The 20,694-nt window shown below is 36.2% G+C and overlaps 1 protein-coding gene across 2 annotated transcripts in view; it reads left to right on the plus strand.

Moving 5' to 3' along the window:
- Positions 1-20,694, plus strand: part of LOC120422430 (midnolin homolog) — a 330,394-nt gene that overhangs the window by 5,896 nt on the left and 303,804 nt on the right. For both annotated transcript variants that reach the window (XM_052710973.1, XM_052710974.1), the window contains one exon: positions 8,221-8,385. In XM_052710973.1, coding sequence (XP_052566933.1) covers positions 8,221-8,385 — 165 coding nt within the window. The remainder of the gene's footprint in view (positions 1-8,220; positions 8,386-20,694) is intronic.

Here is a 20,694-nt window from a genome sequence, read left to right on the forward strand (position 1 = left end):
CCGGTGCGATTCCGCACCATCAAACGACCCCGGGGGGACCGATTTGTCACGGCGTCAATCGGGTTCGAATGACACACACGTGCTATAAAGTTTCGACACCCTCTCGTGATCCCGCCGAAACCCGGTAGCCAAAACAAACACATCAACGTCGGCTTGCGGGCATTCCGGCGTCGTCGGAGTTGGCGTCGTCTTCGCGAAGAAGTACCGCACATTCCGTGGCGGGATCCGTAAGAACCATCCAATTAAGTGTTGACCGCAGCTGAGCAACGCATAGAGAGATGGAAAATGCATCACGCGAATCTCGAAAGCCGCCGAAGAAACCAAAAACTGTTGAATGAAGGAACGAAAATTTATTACTCATAAAATCATTAGCGAGCGCTCGAGCGGCGTGCGCGGGTTTTTTGAGGATCGAGATGGATACAGGGTGACAGCTCATCTTAGACATTTAGAAAAAAAACAATGAAATCCATCTACAAATTGTTCAAACAACTCAATATTGAGTATTCTAAAGGACAAACAAACAAACAAACTCGCAAACAAGCAAACTTTTTGACAGTTTGGCAGTTTGCCAGCTCTGTTTGTTTGCCTGCATTTATTTGTAGAAACGTCAGCCTGCATATACATTTGGCTTTGTTGTTTGTTGGCAAACTGTCATACACAAAAAGTGCGAGTTTGTTTGTTTGCCATAGTCTAATACCTCCTTAACTTCATTATCAAGTACCGATTTATACACACTAGCAATTTTATTCATGAAATCCTCACGAACGCAATCCGCATCTTCCAACCATCGCACCGTATGCGCCAAATCACGTATCGCGTCCGATCGCGGTGATCTTCAACCTCCATACGATTATGATCAGATCATCATCGTCTCGAGTAAAAGCACTAAGCGCAAACTGGCCAACTCACTGCTGCTGCACCCGGTGGAGATGCCCAAGATTCCGGCCTGCCAAAAATAGAACACCAAGGGGCCAGCGCAGATAGCGTAATGGAATGCCCTCCTTCGAGAGAGATATGTGGGCAAACCACAACAACTCGGCTCAACGCATCGCAGCTCCTAAAAATAACCTGCGGTCAAAATCGGAACGGATCGAGAGTGCGGAGTTTGCGTTTGGAGAAAACGGCCCAAAAGGTATCATCATTCTTTCCGCGCTATAGCGAGTCGCGGAGAGCGTCCCATTTGGCCAATTCGACAACCGCGGGCTAAAGTGGTTGGCAGGGTGGCTACTTTGTCGAGGGTTTCGAATTTTTGTTGGTTATTGTATTTGTGTTATGATGATTACAAATAAACTGTTTTCGAAACTTTTATTGAATGTGTTCATAACAAATTAAGAGCGAGTTTTTCACCAATGTGCAACAGGTCGTATCGAGGTGCTCCGAATTGGATGAAACTTCCAGCGTTTGTTTGTCTATACATGAGATGAACTCATGTCAAATATGAGCTCTCTACGACAAAAGAAAGTGGGGTAAAACGGGTCTTTAAGTTTGAGGTCGAAAAAACATAAAAAATCTTAAAATTGCTCCCATTTGCGTAAAACTTAATGAATTTCAACTCTCTTAGATGCATTCGAAAGGTATTTTAAAGCACTTTAAAATGTGCCATAGACATCCAGGATTGGTTTGACTATTTCTCATAGCTTTTGCAAATTACTGATTATCAAAAGATAGGTAATTTCATGGACTATAAGCCTACGGTATTAATTTTTTGGCCAATCGCAGTTTTTCTCATAGTTTTTCGATTTTTCTATAACAAACATATCTATAGCGGCACTTTTTGGTCTCGATTTTGTTATATTCGGAATCCTAGGACAATTTCACGTAAGTAATTTTGTAATTTTGATTTATAAAATAATTAAATAAAACATTAAAAACAACATTATATTTTGTTTACCCTGTGATCAATACGTCAAATGTTGTATCAAGTAGGCGAATTTCTGTTTTACCCCAAATCCAACAAATTGTTAAAAAATATTTTAATTCATTCTAAATGGCAATTTTTCCAATCAAATTTACAACTCTAATACTTCTAACTTACGTAAAATTGTACGAGGATTCCGAATATGACAAAATTGAGTCCAAAAAGTGTTGCTAGGGCGGCCTACAGGGCAAAAACTACACCCAAATTTAAAGAACAAGGGGAAAATCCTCCCGAAAAGAAACGTGAGGAAAGTACTATTTTGCGTGAGTAAAGACCTCTCGCGTGTTCATTCGTTCATTGACGAGTTCATCCTATTGAGTGGCTTATATGGACAAATCGTGCTTTCCATTTCATTAGGGCACAAAACTTTTGTAAACAAGAGTGTATCCCTCTCACACGTTATGCAAACTGTCATTTGAGTGAAAGGGATACACTATTGTTTACAAAAGTTTTGTGCCCTTTTGAAATGTTAGGCTCCAAATGACCACCACTTAGTCACCGAACCATGGTGGCCTATACGGCTAAGGCACGGTTCAGTAAGCCAAAGGTCTTGGGTTCGAATCTCGGTACCGGTAATTTTTTTTTGAAAGATGAACTTTTTTGGAAAATGAACCCATGAGTAAAGTACTCAAGGCAATTTCGGGATTTATCCTCTCCGTCCGCACACAGTACCATTTTACTACCGAATCGTGCTCTTTATCCTCTCGTATGCCGATGCCCAGTTCTGGGTGTAACGTTGTAAAATGTTTGTTATAGAAAAATCGAAAAACTATGAGAAAAACTGCGATTGACCAAAAAGTTAATACCGTAGGCTTATAGTCCATGAAATTCCCTAACTTTTGACCTATAGGAGTATGGGTGTTGGAGGCTGCTGCAAAAAGATATTAAGGTTTTAAAAAAAAACTATTTTTAACAGTAATTCGCAAAAGCTATGAGAAAAAGTTAAACCAATCCTGGATGTCTATGGCACATTTTGAAGTGCTTCAAAAGACCTTTCAAATGCATCTAAGAGAGTTGGAATTGATGAAGTTTTACGGAAATGCGAGCAATTTTAAGATTATTTATGTTTTTTCGACCTCAAACTTCAAAGCCCGTTTTACCCCACTTCCTTTTGTCGTAGAGGGCTCATATTTGGCATGATTTCATCTCATTTATAGACAAACAAACGCTGAAAGTTTCATCCAAATCAGAGCACCTCGATACGACCTCTAGAACGAACCGAGAAATATTTACAAATACTCTTAATACAAATATTTACCAATTGTGTCGAATTAAAAAAATCTGCTTGTACTATTATAAATGTTTGGACTCAAAGAAAAATGACTTGTTTTTTTATTTACTTTTCAGGTGTACAAATTCCCAATAATGATTCAAAGATTCCTTACATTTTTGTAATTCCCAGGAAATTTCAATAGACTCAAGTCCCAGCAATTTTAAACATCACTTAGATTTTAAAAAATGAATTTCTAGTCCACCATTAGGCCATTGCAAATTGAATTTCAAATTTTTGTCCCTCCCCTGATAAAGCTTTAAACTAATATTTTGTTAATTTCCGGTAGAAGCATAACTGTAATAATAAATATAGTATTTTGTGACATTAGGGCTTGAAATTTGAGAGTTTTTAAACAAAATAAATTGTAATTGTGTAAAATAACGTAATTTAAAAAATATACGATTTATGAATGATTTGTAAACATTTAAACCAAGGGTCCTGACTTTTCGGTTCAACGATCAGAAATCACTCACTCATCACCGAATGAATCTTTGGCGACCGGAGTGCGCAAACATTCGCGAGCGAACAGGACACACTAGCTGCTAGCGGCGTGCTCAATCGCTTGACTCAGCGAAGCAAATAGGGGAACTATACCCTTTCTCAGCCTATTTCTACTTACTTTACAGCTTTCATAAAGTGTTTTTGACTGTTCCAAAGTAATAAATAGCTCAAATAAGAGTGAGCAAGCAACTCTCCATTGATGATACATCTGAAAATGTTGATTTAATAGCGGAAAAGCGCAAAAGTGATGAGAATTGGTCGAACGGCTTAGAGTGATTAAAATGAGTATATTTCCCCTACTTCGTGAATTTCTTTTCCTACTCCGTCCGTCAACCCGAGTCACACACGAATATGCTAAGAGAGGAGAGAACCTTTAAAATCACTAGCGCGGCACTCACTTGGCCATCACTACACCAGTTTGTCGTCAATTAGAATTGGTCATTATGGCAATTGCTGTCAAATGTGTTTTTGATCAATTTTTGATATTGTGCAAACGACAAAATTGTAAAATATCATTGACATAATTCATTTTAAACAGTTTCTTAAATGATCAAAGCAAAGCCGATCGCAAACTATTTTCAGTCAGCTTTGAGCGCCTTAACGAAATTGGTCTCGCTGAACCAAGGGAGAGCAAATAGAGAGTGTTCAGTAGCGATTGGTGTGGAAGTGACAAACGGTAGGAATATTACAGAGCAGTTATTGCTCACGGTAAATTTGTGCTCGAGTTACTGACTATTTTTGGAGCAATGACTATTTTTGGAGCAATGACTATTTTTGGAGCAATCGAGACCATTGATCCCTTGAATTAAACAAATATTAGAAGCAATTATTTGTATGGAATTTTTGTTCTCATTTTCCAAGAAAATTTCACCTTTATTCTTTTATAAGTAAGTTTTTTTGTTAAAAATGTACTAGATGAAAAAAAAAATTAATTATATGAAATAATACTGCGCTTGGTAGAGAATTGTTAAAAGTAAATTAAAAGCAGCTTTCAACATATCTCAAGTTTTTTTTTGAAAAGGAACAAAATTTTCATAATTTGCTTTCTGAGTGTTTTTGAATATTCCCGACGCAAGGCGGTTTCAAAAACATAAAAAAATAAAATCGTTAAAAAAAACTCTAGATCTATTGAATAGTTTTAGAAATTCGTCAACTATAATTACGAATTCATTAATAATATGGATTGCCATAATTTTCTCAATTTAAATGAGTGCAAATCAGAAAATGGGTTGCATTTTTGAATTCTTTGGACAATTTGCCACTTTGAACAGATAAGATTGGTTTCTAAATTACAAGTTGTATTTATCTAAGTGTTATTGAAACAGAAATAAACAAATGCATTCCAGTGAAACAGATATCTGTGAAATGTCTTAGTAAATCTAGAGTTTTTTTTTATTGTTTCTTCAAAATTGATAATAATAATCATATTTTCATTTAAAAAAATTGGCAAAGTTGTAACGATTTGTTTTACTTAAGAGAGCGTTTTTAAATTACGTAAAGCAGTTGGGGGAAACAAGCGTCACACGTTTACTGCCGCTCGAAGCTAGTCCGTCCCATATGTAATTTCGTCAATTTTGAGGTAATGATGCAGTTTGGTTTAAAATCATGTAAACTATCAGAAAAACTAATAAAATGTAGTACTTTGTTCTAGAAAGCCGGAGAAAATCCACTTTTTCGTGAAATTCTAACACGTAGCCTTATGGGTGGGACAACTTTGACATGCGTTTTTCTCGGCTTGCTGTTTTTACATATGGGACGGACACGAATAGAGCGGCAGTTTAACAATATCCAAAAAATAAATTGAAATTTTATCAGTGCCACCCGGTTTACGGTATTTAATTTGTGAATAGATCTAAAACATAAATTTTCAAATTTCGAAAAATCACTCGTAAAATTAACTTTAAGTTGAACTTATCGACTCAGAATCAAATTCTAAGCAAATGTCTGTGATTGTGTGGGGATGTTATAATAAGTTATAATGAAAAAACTATTTTTGCAATTCCGTCGTGAAACTACTTACTTCATTCTTGAACGACGAAATAGCCTACTTTTCTGTACCAAAACTGCAGTTTTTTGAAATCGGAAAATTAGACGAAGTTACTATATAAATGAGAGGAAGGCACCAACCACCTAAAGGTGCATTAAGTAAGGTTTTTTTTATGATTTTTGATTTTAATGTATCTAAGCCAGGCCCAACCTTTTTGGATAAATTTTCACCATTTTTACCGTCAAAAATAGCAATTGTTCATGTTTGTATGATTTCACTGATGGAATCGATTCTCAGATGACCAGGGAACATAACTTGAATAAAAGCTTGAACAAATATTTTTGCAGATCGTTTTAATCTATATTTAACGTCAAAAATCAATCCGACCTGCTGGCCGGACCAGTTTTTTACTTGAAACATATATTAAAACGACTTGCAAAAATATTTTTCCAAACTTTTGTCAAAATTATGTTCAATGGTCATCTGACAAATGATAACATCAAACAAAACATGAAAAGATCAGCAATTGCCCTTCAAAAATGTGAAAATTGAGCCAAATAGGTTGGGCAGGTCTGATTTAAGCTAATGTTTGAAATTATATTTAAAATTACAGTAATAAGATTAGAATATAAAATTAAGTAATACAAGAATCTCAATTTTAAAACCAATTAGATTTCTTTGTATTTATTTTGTAGAAATTGATCAGTTTTCCTGACAATTATTAATTCTTGTTGGGTTTAGTGTTTTTGATTTATCTTTAACAATTTTTGTCATTCATTTGTGGACCACCAATCAGTGAGGTACTCCTGGATATTAGCTCCTGAAAAGTGCTTAAAAAGTGCAAAAAATGCCTCAGGGCAAGAAAAAGAGGCGGTCCTCACCAGCAGGATCGGCAGATTTGAAGAAGCTAAAGAATGCCGAAGCGCTACCTGCAAAGCCAGGCAGTTTGAGCAAGGACGCTCAAAATTCGTCTGGAAACCAGTTCGCTACCCTCCCTGTGGACGTGAGCGAGAAGGAAGAATTTGAACGACGGGAAAAGTTGCCACCCATTTTTGTGAAAACATCGTCATCGGATTCGGTGCGAAAGTGGCTGACCGGATTTATCAAATCTGGTGCTTTACGAGCTTCCATTCGCTTGTGTGCTGATGGACTCAAAATTCTGCTACCTACCAGAAAGGATTACAACTACGTTCGGGATTTCCTGAACAACACCAAGATTGAATACTACAGTCATGACGATCCAGGTAGACGCCCCATGAAACAGGTCCTCCGAGGCCTGTACGACATGGATGTGAGTGTGCTGAAAGAAGAGCTCAAAGCTCTTAAGTTGAACGTGATCGAAGTCTTCAAGATGACGAGACACAACAAGGACATCAAGTATCGTGATCAACTGTACCTGGTTCATCTCGAGAAAGGATCGACAACGCTGTCTGAGCTGAAAGCAGTTCGGGCAATCTTCAACATCATCGTGACTTGGGAACGTTATCGTCCAGTGCACCGTGACGTGACACAGTGTTCGAACTGCTTGCAGTTTGGACATGGTGGAAGGAACTGTTTCATCAAGAGTCGTTGTGCAACCTGCGGAGGTGAGCACAAAACACAAGCTTGCGAAACAATCAACGAGAACATCGAAGCCAAATGCTTCAATTGCGGCGGCGACCATTCTACTAAGAATCGAAGCTGCCCAAAACGAGCTGAGTTTGTGAAAATTCGGCAGCAAGCGACGACAAGGCACCAACCAAATCGTCGCAAAACACCACCAGCATACACGGACGTGGATTTTCCTGCTTTAGCGTCACCAGGAGCAGGATCTGTTCGAGTGGTTCCAAATCTGCAGCCATTGCCGTTGAATCAGCGGCATAAAGTTGCAGAGAATACAACACCTCCAGGCTTCAGTCAGCAACCGAGGGAAAACCAACCAGCATCAACGGGTGAAGGCAGTAGTGACCTGTTTTCACCACAAGAACTTTTGAACATTTTCATCGAGATGACAACAACACTGCGTGGGTGCAAAACTCGCCAGGAACAAGTAAGAACGCTTGGAGCATTTATCTTAAAATACAGTTCGTAGTTTACTCGTTCTAGTGATTTTGAATATTTCAATGAATTTATTTTTTTAGTTTTAAGTTAGGATTAGTTGTTAAAGTGATTTTTTTTTCTTTTTTACTCAAATGTATTCAATTAAATGCAATAATGTAAAACAATTTGAAGTAAATAAAATAAATGTGATCAGTTAATAATAAAACGAAAAATACAACAAAGATGAAGAGCATTAGACCATACCACTTAGAATGTAAATGAAATGTAATTATTATGAGAAAGTTCAATAAAGACATATTTAATTTCAAAAAATTAACAATTTTTGAGTTTCACTTTAAACTCTCCTAAACTAAATTCCACACCCAAACTCAAAATACCGATCTTCGCCCACCTGGCAGGTGATCACACCGCGGCACGAATTACATAGCGTTTTCCAAATTAATTCAATTTTCATTAATTCATTTCACCCATTTTTTCTTCTCTCGCTCCATTCTCTTCCAGCCCTCCAAGTCGGCCTCTCCCGGGGGAACTCCGTCCAAGTTGGCTTCCGGTGCAGCCGTCGCAGCATCCACAGCATCTGCAGCAGCAATGTCCGGCTCCGGCTCATCTTCGTCTACGCGAAAGAGCGTTGAGGCCAACGAAATTGAGGTTCTACGACTACGAAAGGTGGGTAGATTTGCGTGGCGGGAAAAGCTGTGCTTTTGGTTAAAGTACACTGTGTAAAATACGTTGAAATTTGTACGTTTGAAATAGGTTTCATTATTTTTTAGCATCGACTTTTTTTACTGTGCCAAAAAGATCAATTCACTACGCCAAAGCCTTCAACAGCCTTGGCATTTCGCAGCGTGTATTATTAGAGCTTTTTCGAAAAGCATCGAGTGCGGAATTGCATTCTCTGCAAAAAGAAAAACAAAACGCTCTCAGCTGATGAGGAAGAGAGCGAGCAAATGAAACAATCACTCTTCTACGGCGAATCAAGCAGAAAGGAATGGCTAAAAAACAACAACAGCAAAATTTTAAGAGATTTGACGAGTGAACGTCTTAGCTCAGTCGGAGTCATGAAACGAGGTGAAAAAAATAATTACCGTTTATTTCGGAATTCCGAGCTCGCGCGGGCAATGCGATAAAGATTGAAAATTAAGGCTTTTCCTCGTTTTTTTATTCAGAGATCTTTTGCGGGCTTGAGCTTGAATCGTCGCGCCTTGCAGAGCGGCGAATTTTTCAGAGTTGAGGACCGTGATAATGTGTGAATTTGGAATTATTTTGAAAGATTTGACTATTTCTTGGGTCGTGGTTTTAAAACTTTCAAATCACTTTTAAGAATTTTGAAGTCATATTTGAGTTCAACTACTCAAAAAATGGCAACAATAAATATTTTTTATCCGAAGTGATTTTTTTTTCAAGTGACTTTGGATAATCGAGTCAGGATTTTATTATTTTTAGATTCTCATTATAAAATACATATTATGAATTTAGTTAATTTTTAACCGGAACATTGTATATTTCTTCTATGTCTATTTTTAAAATTTTATACATCTTTTGTTTTATATTTAGCATCTTTAATTTTCAGTATATATCTTTATTTACTTTTCATTTATTTTATTATTTTCCATTGCCTCATCAACCAATAATTTCAATATTTTCTTTTTTTCTATGGAGATCAATTCTCTACCAAAACCGGAAACGGATTTTATTTGTATTTTTTTTAACTTTGTGGGGGCCTTCCTTATGACCAAAGAAGCCATTTTGTGTCATTGGTTCACCCATTCAAGTTTCTATACAATTTTGGCAGCAGTCCATACAAAAATGGTACGTAAATATTCGAAAATCTGTAACTTTTGAAGGAATTTTCTGATCAGATCAATTCTAACTATTTAGAAAAATAGGTGCACGGAAAAAATGCCTTCTAATGCCGATGTCTCAGCAACTAATGGTCCGATTTTCAATGTAAAAATTTAAAAACTCGTAAAATTTTCCGTTTTTTTCGAAAACAATATTTTGAAATCTTTTGAATCGAGGCTACCATTTCAAAATGGCCAAACTTCGATTTTATTTTGAAGTTGATTTTCTGTGGAAAATAAAATTATTTTTTTCTTTGTGCCTATTTTTTCTCAATATTTCTCATTGATAACTACAAATTTGGTGTCTTTGGCTCAAAAATCATTTAAAAGTTACATATTTTCGAATATTTACGTACCATTTTTGTATGGACAGCTGCCAAAATTGTACGGAGACTTGTATGGGTGAAACAATGACACAAAATGGCTTCTTTGGTCATATGGAAAACCCACACCAAGTTTGTGCAAAATAAAAAAAAAACAGATAATAAAGTGAAATATTAACGTTTATTTTCTGTATTGCAAAGTGGTCTGCATAGAAAATTAAGTAAAAGTTCATGAAATCAATTTGAATTAAAAAAAAAAACAGTGTGGAAGTATTTCCAAGATTTTTTACTTCACAGCTAAAAAAAGTAATAATTCAGCTGCGTGTAAAAGGCCTGGGTGTAATATAAATATTGCTTTATTATTTCCAGATTTATGTGATTTTACACCCTGAAATTTGTAGCCCATCAGTATGGGAAACCTACTTGACCGAAATGTCAAGCTCATATATGAGCAATTCTCTGAGATTTCGGTCATTCGATTTTTTTTGTATTTTTTAATCCGGCTGAAACTTTTTTGGTGCCTTCGGTATGCCCAAAGAAGCCATTTTGCATCATTAGTTTGTTCATATAATTTTCCATACAAATTTGGCAGCTGTCCATACAAAAATGATATGTGAAAATTCAAAAATCTGTATCTTTTGAAGGAATTTTTTTATCGATTTGGTGTCTTCAGCAAAGTTGTAGCTATGGATATGGACTACACTGAAAAAAAATGATACACGATAAAAAAAATTTGGTGATTTTTAATTTAACTTTTTGTCACTAAAACTTGATTTGCAAAAAAACACTATTTTTATTTTTTTTTATTTTTTGATATGTTTTAGAGGACATAAAATGCCAACTTTTCAGAAATTTCCAGAATGGGCAAAAAATCTTTGACCGAGTTATGATTTTTTGAATCAATACAGATTTTTTCAAAAAATCGAAATATTGGTCGCAAAAATTTTTCAACTTCATTTTTCGATGTAAAATCAAATTTGCAATCAAAAAGTACTTTAGTAAAATTTTGATAAAGTGCACCGTTTTCAAGTTATAACCATTTTTAGGTAACTTTTTTGAAAATAGTCGAAGTTTTTCATTTTTTAAAAATAGTGCCCATGTTTGCCCACCTTTGAAAAAAATATTTTTGAAAAGCTGAGAAAATTCTCTATATTTTGCTTTTTCAGGCTTTGTTGATACAACCCTTAGTTGCTGAAATATTGCCATGCAAAGGTTAAAAAACAGGGAAATTGATGTTTTCTAAGTCTCACAACCCGAACAACCCACCATTTTCTAATGTCGATATCTCAGCAACTATAGGTCCGATTTACAATGTTAAAACATGAAACATTTGTGAAATTTTCCGATCTTTTCGAAAAAAATATTTTCAAAAATTTAAAAACAAGACTAACATTTCAAACGGGCCAAACATTCAATATTACGCCCATTTAAAATGTTAGTCCTGATTTTAAATTTTTGAAAATATTTTTTTCGAAAAGTTCGGAAAATTTCACGAATGTTTCATGTTTTAACATTGTAAATCGGTAAAATGCGATTTTACCATCGGATTTTTTGCTGTGTTCTAATAGTTGTTAGGTATTCCATTCCGGCTAAAAGCATCAGAGCTCATTATTCAACATCATAGCAATTCAGGGAATATTTTCATAGCTAAATTAAGAACATCATCCATAGAAAATGATGAAAATACTTGTTTTCATTTAATATTGTCTTCTGAAAAAAATATCATATCAAAAGATTATTGGTAAAAATAAATTCTTTTACAAAAAATAAATAAATTATTTTTTACTGGATTTGAAGAAATTCCAATGATTTTTTTTTTCTGAATTTCAAAAATTTCGTAGCGTTTTTACTTTTAAAATCCTTAATTAACCTTCCATTTTTTTAATAATCAATTTTCCTTATAAATAATATTTCTTTTAAATAAAAGTTTCTGTACAGTTCTAAACTTTTTTCATAAAGTTTTTTTTAACATTCTGGTAAAAAGGTTTAACAATTTGTTTTTCTTAAATAATGATACTTTTTATTTAGTGCCAAAATTTAACTAAATAATTTAGATTTATTTAGTGCCAAAATTTAACTAAATAATTTAGATTTTTTTTAAATGGTGTTGCATCACATTTCAGGTTTTGATTGAAAAAATCAGAAAGTATGTTATAAAGCAAATTTAAATACTTTTATGGATTTTTCTTCCCAAAAAAATAAGGGAACAAAAAAATATTGTTGTAAATTTAAAGTTCAATGCATACACTAGGAAAAGAAATTGCTGACTAATTTGAATACATTACATAATAACTACCATTACAATTACTATTACTATTACTATACAAGTTGCAAAAAGAGGATTTTTTCAGCACGAGTCGTACATTTATCCAACGAGGTTCACCGAGTTGGATAAATTCGACGGGTGCTAAAAAAAATCAAGTTTCGCAACGAGTTCCATACAACATTTTTTGCAATTCCGAAAACACTAATTGAGTGAAATTTTAGGTAAAATTTTCATGTATTTTGTCAATAAATCGTTTAAATAAAAAAAATGTTGAAAAGTGTTACTTTTCGAAACAAGTGCTGAAAAGTTCAACTTTTCAGCACCCATTTCAGTGCTGAAAAGTAGAACTTTTCAGCATTTGTTTTCGATTCGATGCTATTGCTATTCGATTCTGTTATTTTTGGTACAGAAAAGTAGGTATTTCGTCGTTCAAGAATGACAGGAAAAGTAAGTAGTTTCACGACGGAATTAGAAAATGTTCATTTTTGAATTTTGAATCCACCAAGCATGATTAAACTTCAAACAAAATCGGAGAAGACATAAAACCTTGGAAAGAAAAATATTTTCATATGTTCATTGATATATTGAAATTTTTGGCAGTTGACAGTGTTTTGCTTACGTTTTCCTTAAAAAAATTGAGATTGGACTTGTAATTCGGATTTTTCCTTTTTTTTGTTATTTTTTTCAATTCAATTCGGTTTTATTGGTGAATAATCAAGATACAATGAGTTTTTTTGAAGTACATAACAGAGTTTTGGAGTTCCTTTCAGCTGTGTGTTGCATCATAATCCATTTTGGAACAATTATTTCTTTAACTAAGGCACTAGCAAGAGTAAGAAAAAATATAAAAAAAAACTTACAGAAATTGCAAAGGAAAGGGGATAGAGGTAGAGAAAGCTTATATCTAGATCACAGGTTATTTATCCTTTGTAGATGTGTTTGATCATTAGTTCCCCAAGGGCCAGGAATTGTTCCGCCTTGTTCCGGCAGCTCCGAAACCGCGTCATCATCTCCCTCGCGAGAGCAAAGAACTCTTTTTTTTTTTTTTTAGATTGTGAATTTTTTGTGATATTACAAGTTTTGAGAGCAAACCTAAATAATTATTTAAATTTTATAAAAGTCAAAAACTGATTAACCTTACCATAAATCACAGTACCACCGACATTAAATCGAAAAAAAATCCAGGGGGAACCCGCTCCCGAAATTGGATCAATGAAAATGGACTGTTTTCAACGGGCGAATCGTGTAATTTACCAAGCCGGTTCGGCGCGAGGTCCAGAGTTTTGTAATTTTAATTTCCTCAAGTCTGGAGTTTTTTTTTTCGTTCCGGGATAACCTGGTTTTGCTTTTCTCCCTCTTTAAAGTCGGATGACGTCAGTTGGCGGGGTTGCTTGCTTTGTGATGCAGAAGATGCAGATCTTTGGAAAGTGCAATATCTTATTTCGGTTTTAATTCGAGCAGTTTGAGCGCTCGATTTATAGCCTCTCTGTTATATGGGTACATAAATCCAGTGCAGATGCATCGTTAAGTGGACATAAAGCGGGGTACTTTTCAGAATACTAATGAGCGAAATTGAGTTCTAGTGCGGCTTGCGATTAAAGAATCTAGAAAGTTCTTGGATAAAATAAATTGATTTGAGAACTTAAAATGCAGGTGGGGTAAATTGACTTGATTTGAGACAACTTTTGAATCATAATGAACGATTATCGATAGGTTTTGATACTTTTTTAGAAGCATTTAAAGTTATTAAAATTCGCTGCACGGATATCACTTTTGCAGTAGGTTTACATTTCTTAAGAACTTTCCATATTTCAAATATCAAACACTGTTTGAAATCTAAATTACAAATTAAAAAAAAGTAATTTAAGCTAGAGATTGAAATTTTAGTTTCTAACAACTTTGATAGACGTTCTAACCTTGAAAAGAAGATTTTACACAGCAAATCCATGTTTTGCGTGCTCCAGGTTCATTTTAAAATTATTACCCATGTTACTTTCCACATCCAAATCCATCAAATTCCACGCCACCACCTAACATTTGACGTCAGCTGGCAATCATCTTCGCGTTAGTTTCAACTTTCAAAAAGTGGAAATTCAGTAAACACCGTTTCCTTTCTTCACCTCACCAAACTAAGTAATTATCCTCATCATCATCATCTGCACCCACCGAAACACACTCGCAAAACCGCGACTAAACTGCACAAACACACAAACGTAGTGGGTCATCCGTCAAGGCCGTTTCGGAAATTAGTTTACCATTACTTTTGTGTTCGACCACCTTCCAAAGTCGAACATGCATCCTCCCCCGCCGCCAACCTCTAAAAACGTCCCAGCTGTTTGAGCCTGACGACGGCTTCAAAGCTATCCAAGTCACGATTTCTCCGGCGATTTGCAGCTATATTTTTCCGTCCACCTTCTATTTGATCAATAATAACAACAACCCAGCCGACGACGGGGGTGGTTTATGTGCCTCTCGCCAAGTTCTAATAGCTAAATTTTGTAACCGTAATCTGCCGCACCATCAACGTTACGACTGGTTGGTCCCCCTCGAGCGGTTTGATGTTCCCACTCGAATCCGTAATTAACATGCACCCCCTACAACAAGAGCCCTCTCGGCTAGAACATTACATGGCACGGATTCAGATCAACCGCGGAGTTCCCATACGTTCTCCAAAGTCGTCTGGCTTTCCCACAGTCGTCACCTGTTAAGGTGTGCTGCAGAATGTCCTTCTCGTGTGGAATGCGGAGCTGCAGAACACCCTCCAACAAAACGTTCTACGGGTCGTGAGACACTTATCATACCGTTGGACAATGGGAGACCGTAATCCACGGATAACCCCTAACTTGCAGGGGTCATGAAACTCCAGGACTATGCTCAGAACTCAGTACTGTTCAGCTATTTAGTGCCACAACAGTTAGACAAAACAATTTCCATGAAACTACACGGAAAAAAGTTGTTGTCTGTTGTTTTCAAATTGACACCTTTTATGTTTCTAACACACAGTTTCGAATCAAAAAGACCGACACTTCTTTCCGTGTGTTCCCCGATTTTTTAAATTGCTTGAACGCTTTTCATAGCCTTTTCAGCAAACCCACAACTTAAACCATAGACGATGACGATCTTGGACGATCTTATCAAATCGTGCTGGCGTGACGACGCGCGTTTTGATTCAAAATTCAACCAGGTAGTGTGAGTGTGTGTCTTTTTTTAATTCAAGGTGTGGTGAGGAGGGTACACACTTGGCACCACATGTGGTGGTGGTACCAAACGATACGGACCCTAAAGCTTAAAGCACAAATACACCTCGCAAGGGGAATGATACCAAATTTTGGATTAATTCATGTTGCAGGTTGAGAGAATCTTAAATCGGACCACTTCTCTTTTTTGACACTTGTGCAATTCTCTACCGAAAGCGTCGACGTTTCATTGTATTTTTTATAGGGATAAAACTTCACCGCTGCGTGATTTTGACATTTTGGGCGTTCACCATTCGTAATGCCATCTTTGTATCGAAAATTACCCCGAAAAAGCCTTCAGCAATCTGCAGTATTTTTTTTTTGTTAATCGAATTTGGAAACAAAAAAATCTGTTATGAATTTTTGATAATTTTCAGGTTATGGGGTTACATACATGTAGAAAATTACAAAACTTCATGTTACAGAAAATTCACTAAATTCACTAAAAAGACGATTTTCAATCACTCCTGAAAGTTTCATGAAGATATTTCGTGACTGAACGGAGTAAGAGACGAATTAAGTTCACAAATTTGCAATGCGCAAAGCGAACTGTTAAACTTTGTGAACGTTTTTCTTTAAACACCGAGTTGAATTACGGGTGCCACGATATCTCGAGATGGATTTGACCAAATTGGCTGAAATTTGAGATGAAGACTCCCAAGACATATCCTGTGTGCATGACGAAGCCCGTTTTTAAAATTTTGCTATTTAAAAAAATACAAAAATCAAAAACTGGCGATTTTTTATATGAAAAACAAAAAAATATTTTTATCTTTTTTTTTTTAAATTAAGTTTTTGAAAATCGGTCTTCGTCATGCACACAGGACCGGTTTAGGGAGTCTTTACCAAAATTTTGAGCCGATTTGGTAAAAGCAGTGTTGAGATATCGTGGCACCCGTTTTTTGAAACTGCTAACTTAAAATAGCTATATCTCGGCAATGGTACATCCAAATGTCTTCGTATTTATTTTGTTAATAGATGAAAATGTATATTTTTATGCCCTGAAAAAGATTTAAACAAAAGATTAAATCTCGATTAAATTTTCAAAAGGCCCTATCTGCATAGGAAACCCATGAGGGATAGGTTGTTTTGAAAATTTAATCTAGAAATGTGTGCTCATACCAACCGCTGAAATTTTTGACGCTTTACATGTATGAAACCCCTTAAAGTTATCAGGAAAATAGTCTTTTTTTAAATAGCTGGGCATTTTCCGTCAACCAGTGTTAAAATTCTCGCGCTCTCGCGAGAAATATTCCTCTCTCTCGAGTTCTCGCAGCGAGCCCTGAGCTGCCGAGAGCACCTTGCCAATTGCACGGGCTCTCCTCCGCTCGCAAACGGGCTAGCTCGCAAGCGAGAAATAAAATGACCTGGCAACGAAAAAAAAACAACACAATTATTTAAGTAAAAACCTCTTCACCATCGCGTCGTTCGCATTCATAAGCCTCATAAACAAATTGCTATCTTGAAACGAACGGCTAGCACGAGACGCTCGCGAGTGAGAACGCGAGCGAACAGGCGAGCGCGAGCGAGGAGAGGAAAGGACTACAAGTTCTTCTCGCTCTTCCTCGCTCACGAGTGAAAAAAGCTTTCCTTCTTCTCGCTCGAATTCCAACACTGCAGCCAACTCACACAGCAGTTGTCCCGATCCCTCTGCGATGTTCGCGAAACCTTGTCTTATGGGGTTATTTTGGTCCCTGATCACGAATCCGAGGTCCATTTTTCGATATCTCGTGACGGTGGGGCGGTACGACCCCTTTCATTTTTCTGGATTTTTACTAAGACACGTTTTTCAGTGATTTGTAGCTCGAAACCGTGAAGAGATAGAAATTTGGTGTCAAAGGGACTTTTGTGTGATATTGAAAGCCCGATTTGATGGCGAACTAAAAATTCCGACGGATTATCTTTTTAAAAATACGTGTTTTTTGTTACTTTGCAGGGTTAGTTTTTAGAGTGTAACAATGTTGTACAAAGTTGTAGAGCAGACAAAAACAAAGAAAAAATGATATCTAAACATAAGGGGTTTGCATTCATTATTCACGAGCTATCAGAATTTTACAAAAAAAGATTTAAAAAAAAGTGATGATTTTGACCTTTGTTCGAGTGTTTAACCTTTAACACTCAGTAGTGTGCGTTTTATAGTATTTTTTTTCTCGAAAAGTTCAGTTAACACTGGAACGCCCAACGTATGTCCAACTTACACGGACGCCCAAGCCTCCCAAAAAAGTTGGAACGGTAACTTCAACTCGCTGGTTCTCGGGCATTACAGAACCAATCGGGACGATTCTTGTTTCCAGTGATTTGTAAGAATGTCTAGATGATCCTAAAATTTTGCAGAACTTGATTTGAACAAATCTGTAATTTCTGCGACCGAAAACATCGTTCCACCTTTTTTAAAACGACTGCCTCCGCGGAATTTTTGGTGAATTTTTTTTTACACGCGAAAACAAAAATTGAAACGATGTTTTTGATCGCAAAAATTACAGATTTGATCAAATTAAGTTCTGCAAAGTTCTAGAATCATCTAGACATCCTAAAAAATCACTGGAAAGAAGTATCATCTTGATTGGTTGAGTAATGCCCGAGAACCATTGAGTTGAAGTTACCGTTCTAACTTTTTTGGAGCCTTGGGCGTTGGAATGTTAATATTGCATAAGAATGACCCTTTGGATGATAGTTGTGACTCGTGCATCTAATCTAATCTAATCTAATCTAATCTAACCCTAGCGCAGCCAGTCTTTCGAGGGCATCCTGGAAAATGCCTTAGGTTGATTAACGCCTAGCATCCTCTTGTCATTATTAACATTTGCAGTGCCCCATTGCAATAAATTGCATTGAAACATCACAAAACGTTAAAGCGGCCAGGCCAACTGCGTAAAGTTTACCGCAAAGATGATTCGTTGAAGTAGATTGAGTTTGAGCACGAGTGTTCAAACAACAATACATTTCTGAATCTACAGGGGAGGAAGAAACGTGGGGATCCCCCGCTCACGTTCCTGTTTTTTGGGCAATTAATCGTTGGGAGCCACCATGCTAAGAAGTTTTGGTGCTCCGGGACCCTCGAGGATGGGACATTGTATTTCCACAAATGCCCTGGACACTATTTGCCATGGTTATAGCGCCATAACTCGCTCGGATGATAGTTGTGACTCGTGCATTGCTAGAATCAGGAAAAATCCTCACATACAAGCAGTGCACGAGCCACAACAATCGTCCAAAGGGTCATTCTTTTGCAAAATTTGCTGAACTTTCCGAAAAAAACACTTTCAAAAGCACACGATTGAGGTCAAAAATGTCAAAATCATCACTTTTTCAAAAAACTTTTTTGTAAAATTCTGATAACTTGTGAATAATACATACAAACCCCATATGTTTACATTTTAGATTTTTTGTCAGCTTTGTAGGGCCAAATAATTCAGAGGACTATTCACCTTTAAAAAAGGCAATTTAATTTTTTTTGCATAAAAAATATTTTTAGAACAGTATATCCACGACGCATTTTTTTTAAAAGTGCCTTATAATAATGTTATGACCATTTAGAAATGTTATTCGTGAATTTAAAATTTTGGTAATATTTTATTTTGGTGGGATCAGAAATTTTCAAAATGTTTTACTTGTTTTTGTGTGACACTAAGAAAAGTATCTTATTATTTTATTAGTTTTCAAGGTGACGACTTACATTCACGAATATTCTAGAGTTTTTTTTTTAAAAGATCCTACAAACATATAAAAAACAATTGCTTACAGGATTTTATCAAAAAAAAAAAAAATAGGCATAAACATTGTCTAAAAAAAGGGTTTAAGGGACACTATATAGACATTTAAAGTTAGTGAAAAAAAATCTCTTCATAAAATATGTGTTCTTTAAATCGCTAATACCTTGTCAGGGTTAACTTGGATCGTTTTGCGGTCTTGGACAAAGTTGTTTGTCATACAATTTTACTCAAGAATTGAGAATCTCACAATGATCCGACACATTTAACGCCACCTTTTGGTGGAATTTCAGAATGTTTGCTTCTCCCCATACGATTAAAAGCGACCCTTATAACTTAATCGATTTGGCTAAAAAATTGCAAAGTTACTTATTTTTACCTAAAGAATCGAACCAGTGAGGTATCTCTGAAGATTATCTAAAATTTTATTTTTTTCTTGTCACCCTAATGTGCATTCGTCATTTTAACGTTATCGTGCTATCTTGTCTCACGTCGCTTTTGGACATTCCTAGAAAATCGCGTTTTAATGTTTGACATTGAATAAACAAAAATTAGAGCACGCAGTGTTTGGTTGTCCATTATTGTACATTGTCCCGAAGTTTGATTGAGTTTTGGTTGCTGGAGTCCCGAGTTATAATTATAAATGTTTACGGTAGTCGGGCATGAACGTGTGTCAAACGCGTTCTGACCTTAAGTCCCTTTGGCCAGTTGTCGCAGGTACAGCGATTGGCAGAGTGTGTCAAGATAGCATGACAAGATTTAAACTTCTTTCACATGAAGAGTGACAACAATGCACGGAGTTTTCCGGTTTTTGTTGAATATTTCGGTATTCTTTTTTTGATACTCGGAACCTTTTTTTGAAGTTTAAAGTTTAAAAAAAAAATAGAGACATGAAGTTAGCAACCTTTTTGAACCTCATAAAATATCAAATAAAATCAAACCCTTTCTTCATCAAATGAAAAAAAGACAATCAGCCTACGGCAACATTCAAAAAGCGAAATAAAAAACAACACAATTGAAAGAAAGGAAGAGAGTGCTTGCTGGAGTGCATCGATCCGTGACGAGCGTGCAGTTGATTTCGCGCCAGGTTCCAAGTACAGAAGCGCAACAACAGTAACAACTTCAAACTCCAAACTTCAACTCTGTATAGCTGAAGCAGCTACAACTGTACAGTTCACCAAATCTAAAAAGGGGGAAGGGGGAGAACCCCGAAGCTTTGTCTATGCGACTATTTTGATTCAAGTTCTACGCGTCTAATAGCTCTAATGGGTTTCAAAAGTCTTCCACCGTTTATGGTATACAGCAGAAAAATAGAACTAAAATTAAAAACACTTAAGGGTGACGGTCCAAGTGTTGCTGGTGTGTTCACCCGATTTAATCATGATTTCATGACTTGAAACTTAATTGGTAGAACGCGGTGCGGCTTCGCAGCAGCAGTGTTGGCATTTTGATTTTATAAGCATCAGAGTTAGCTGCTTGGTTTGGTTGGCCAGGTGAAAGCAACCGACCAACGACGACGGACGGTGGTGGTGTGGTCAGCGATTCGGAGTTCCTGGAGTGGGCAAGAACGCGCGATCAAGAACGCACTCAGCTGGAAAG

This window comes from Culex pipiens, chromosome 3, assembly GCF_016801865.2.
Source record: "Culex pipiens pallens isolate TS chromosome 3, TS_CPP_V2, whole genome shotgun sequence".
NCBI classification, from domain to species: domain Eukaryota; kingdom Metazoa; phylum Arthropoda; class Insecta; order Diptera; family Culicidae; genus Culex; species Culex pipiens.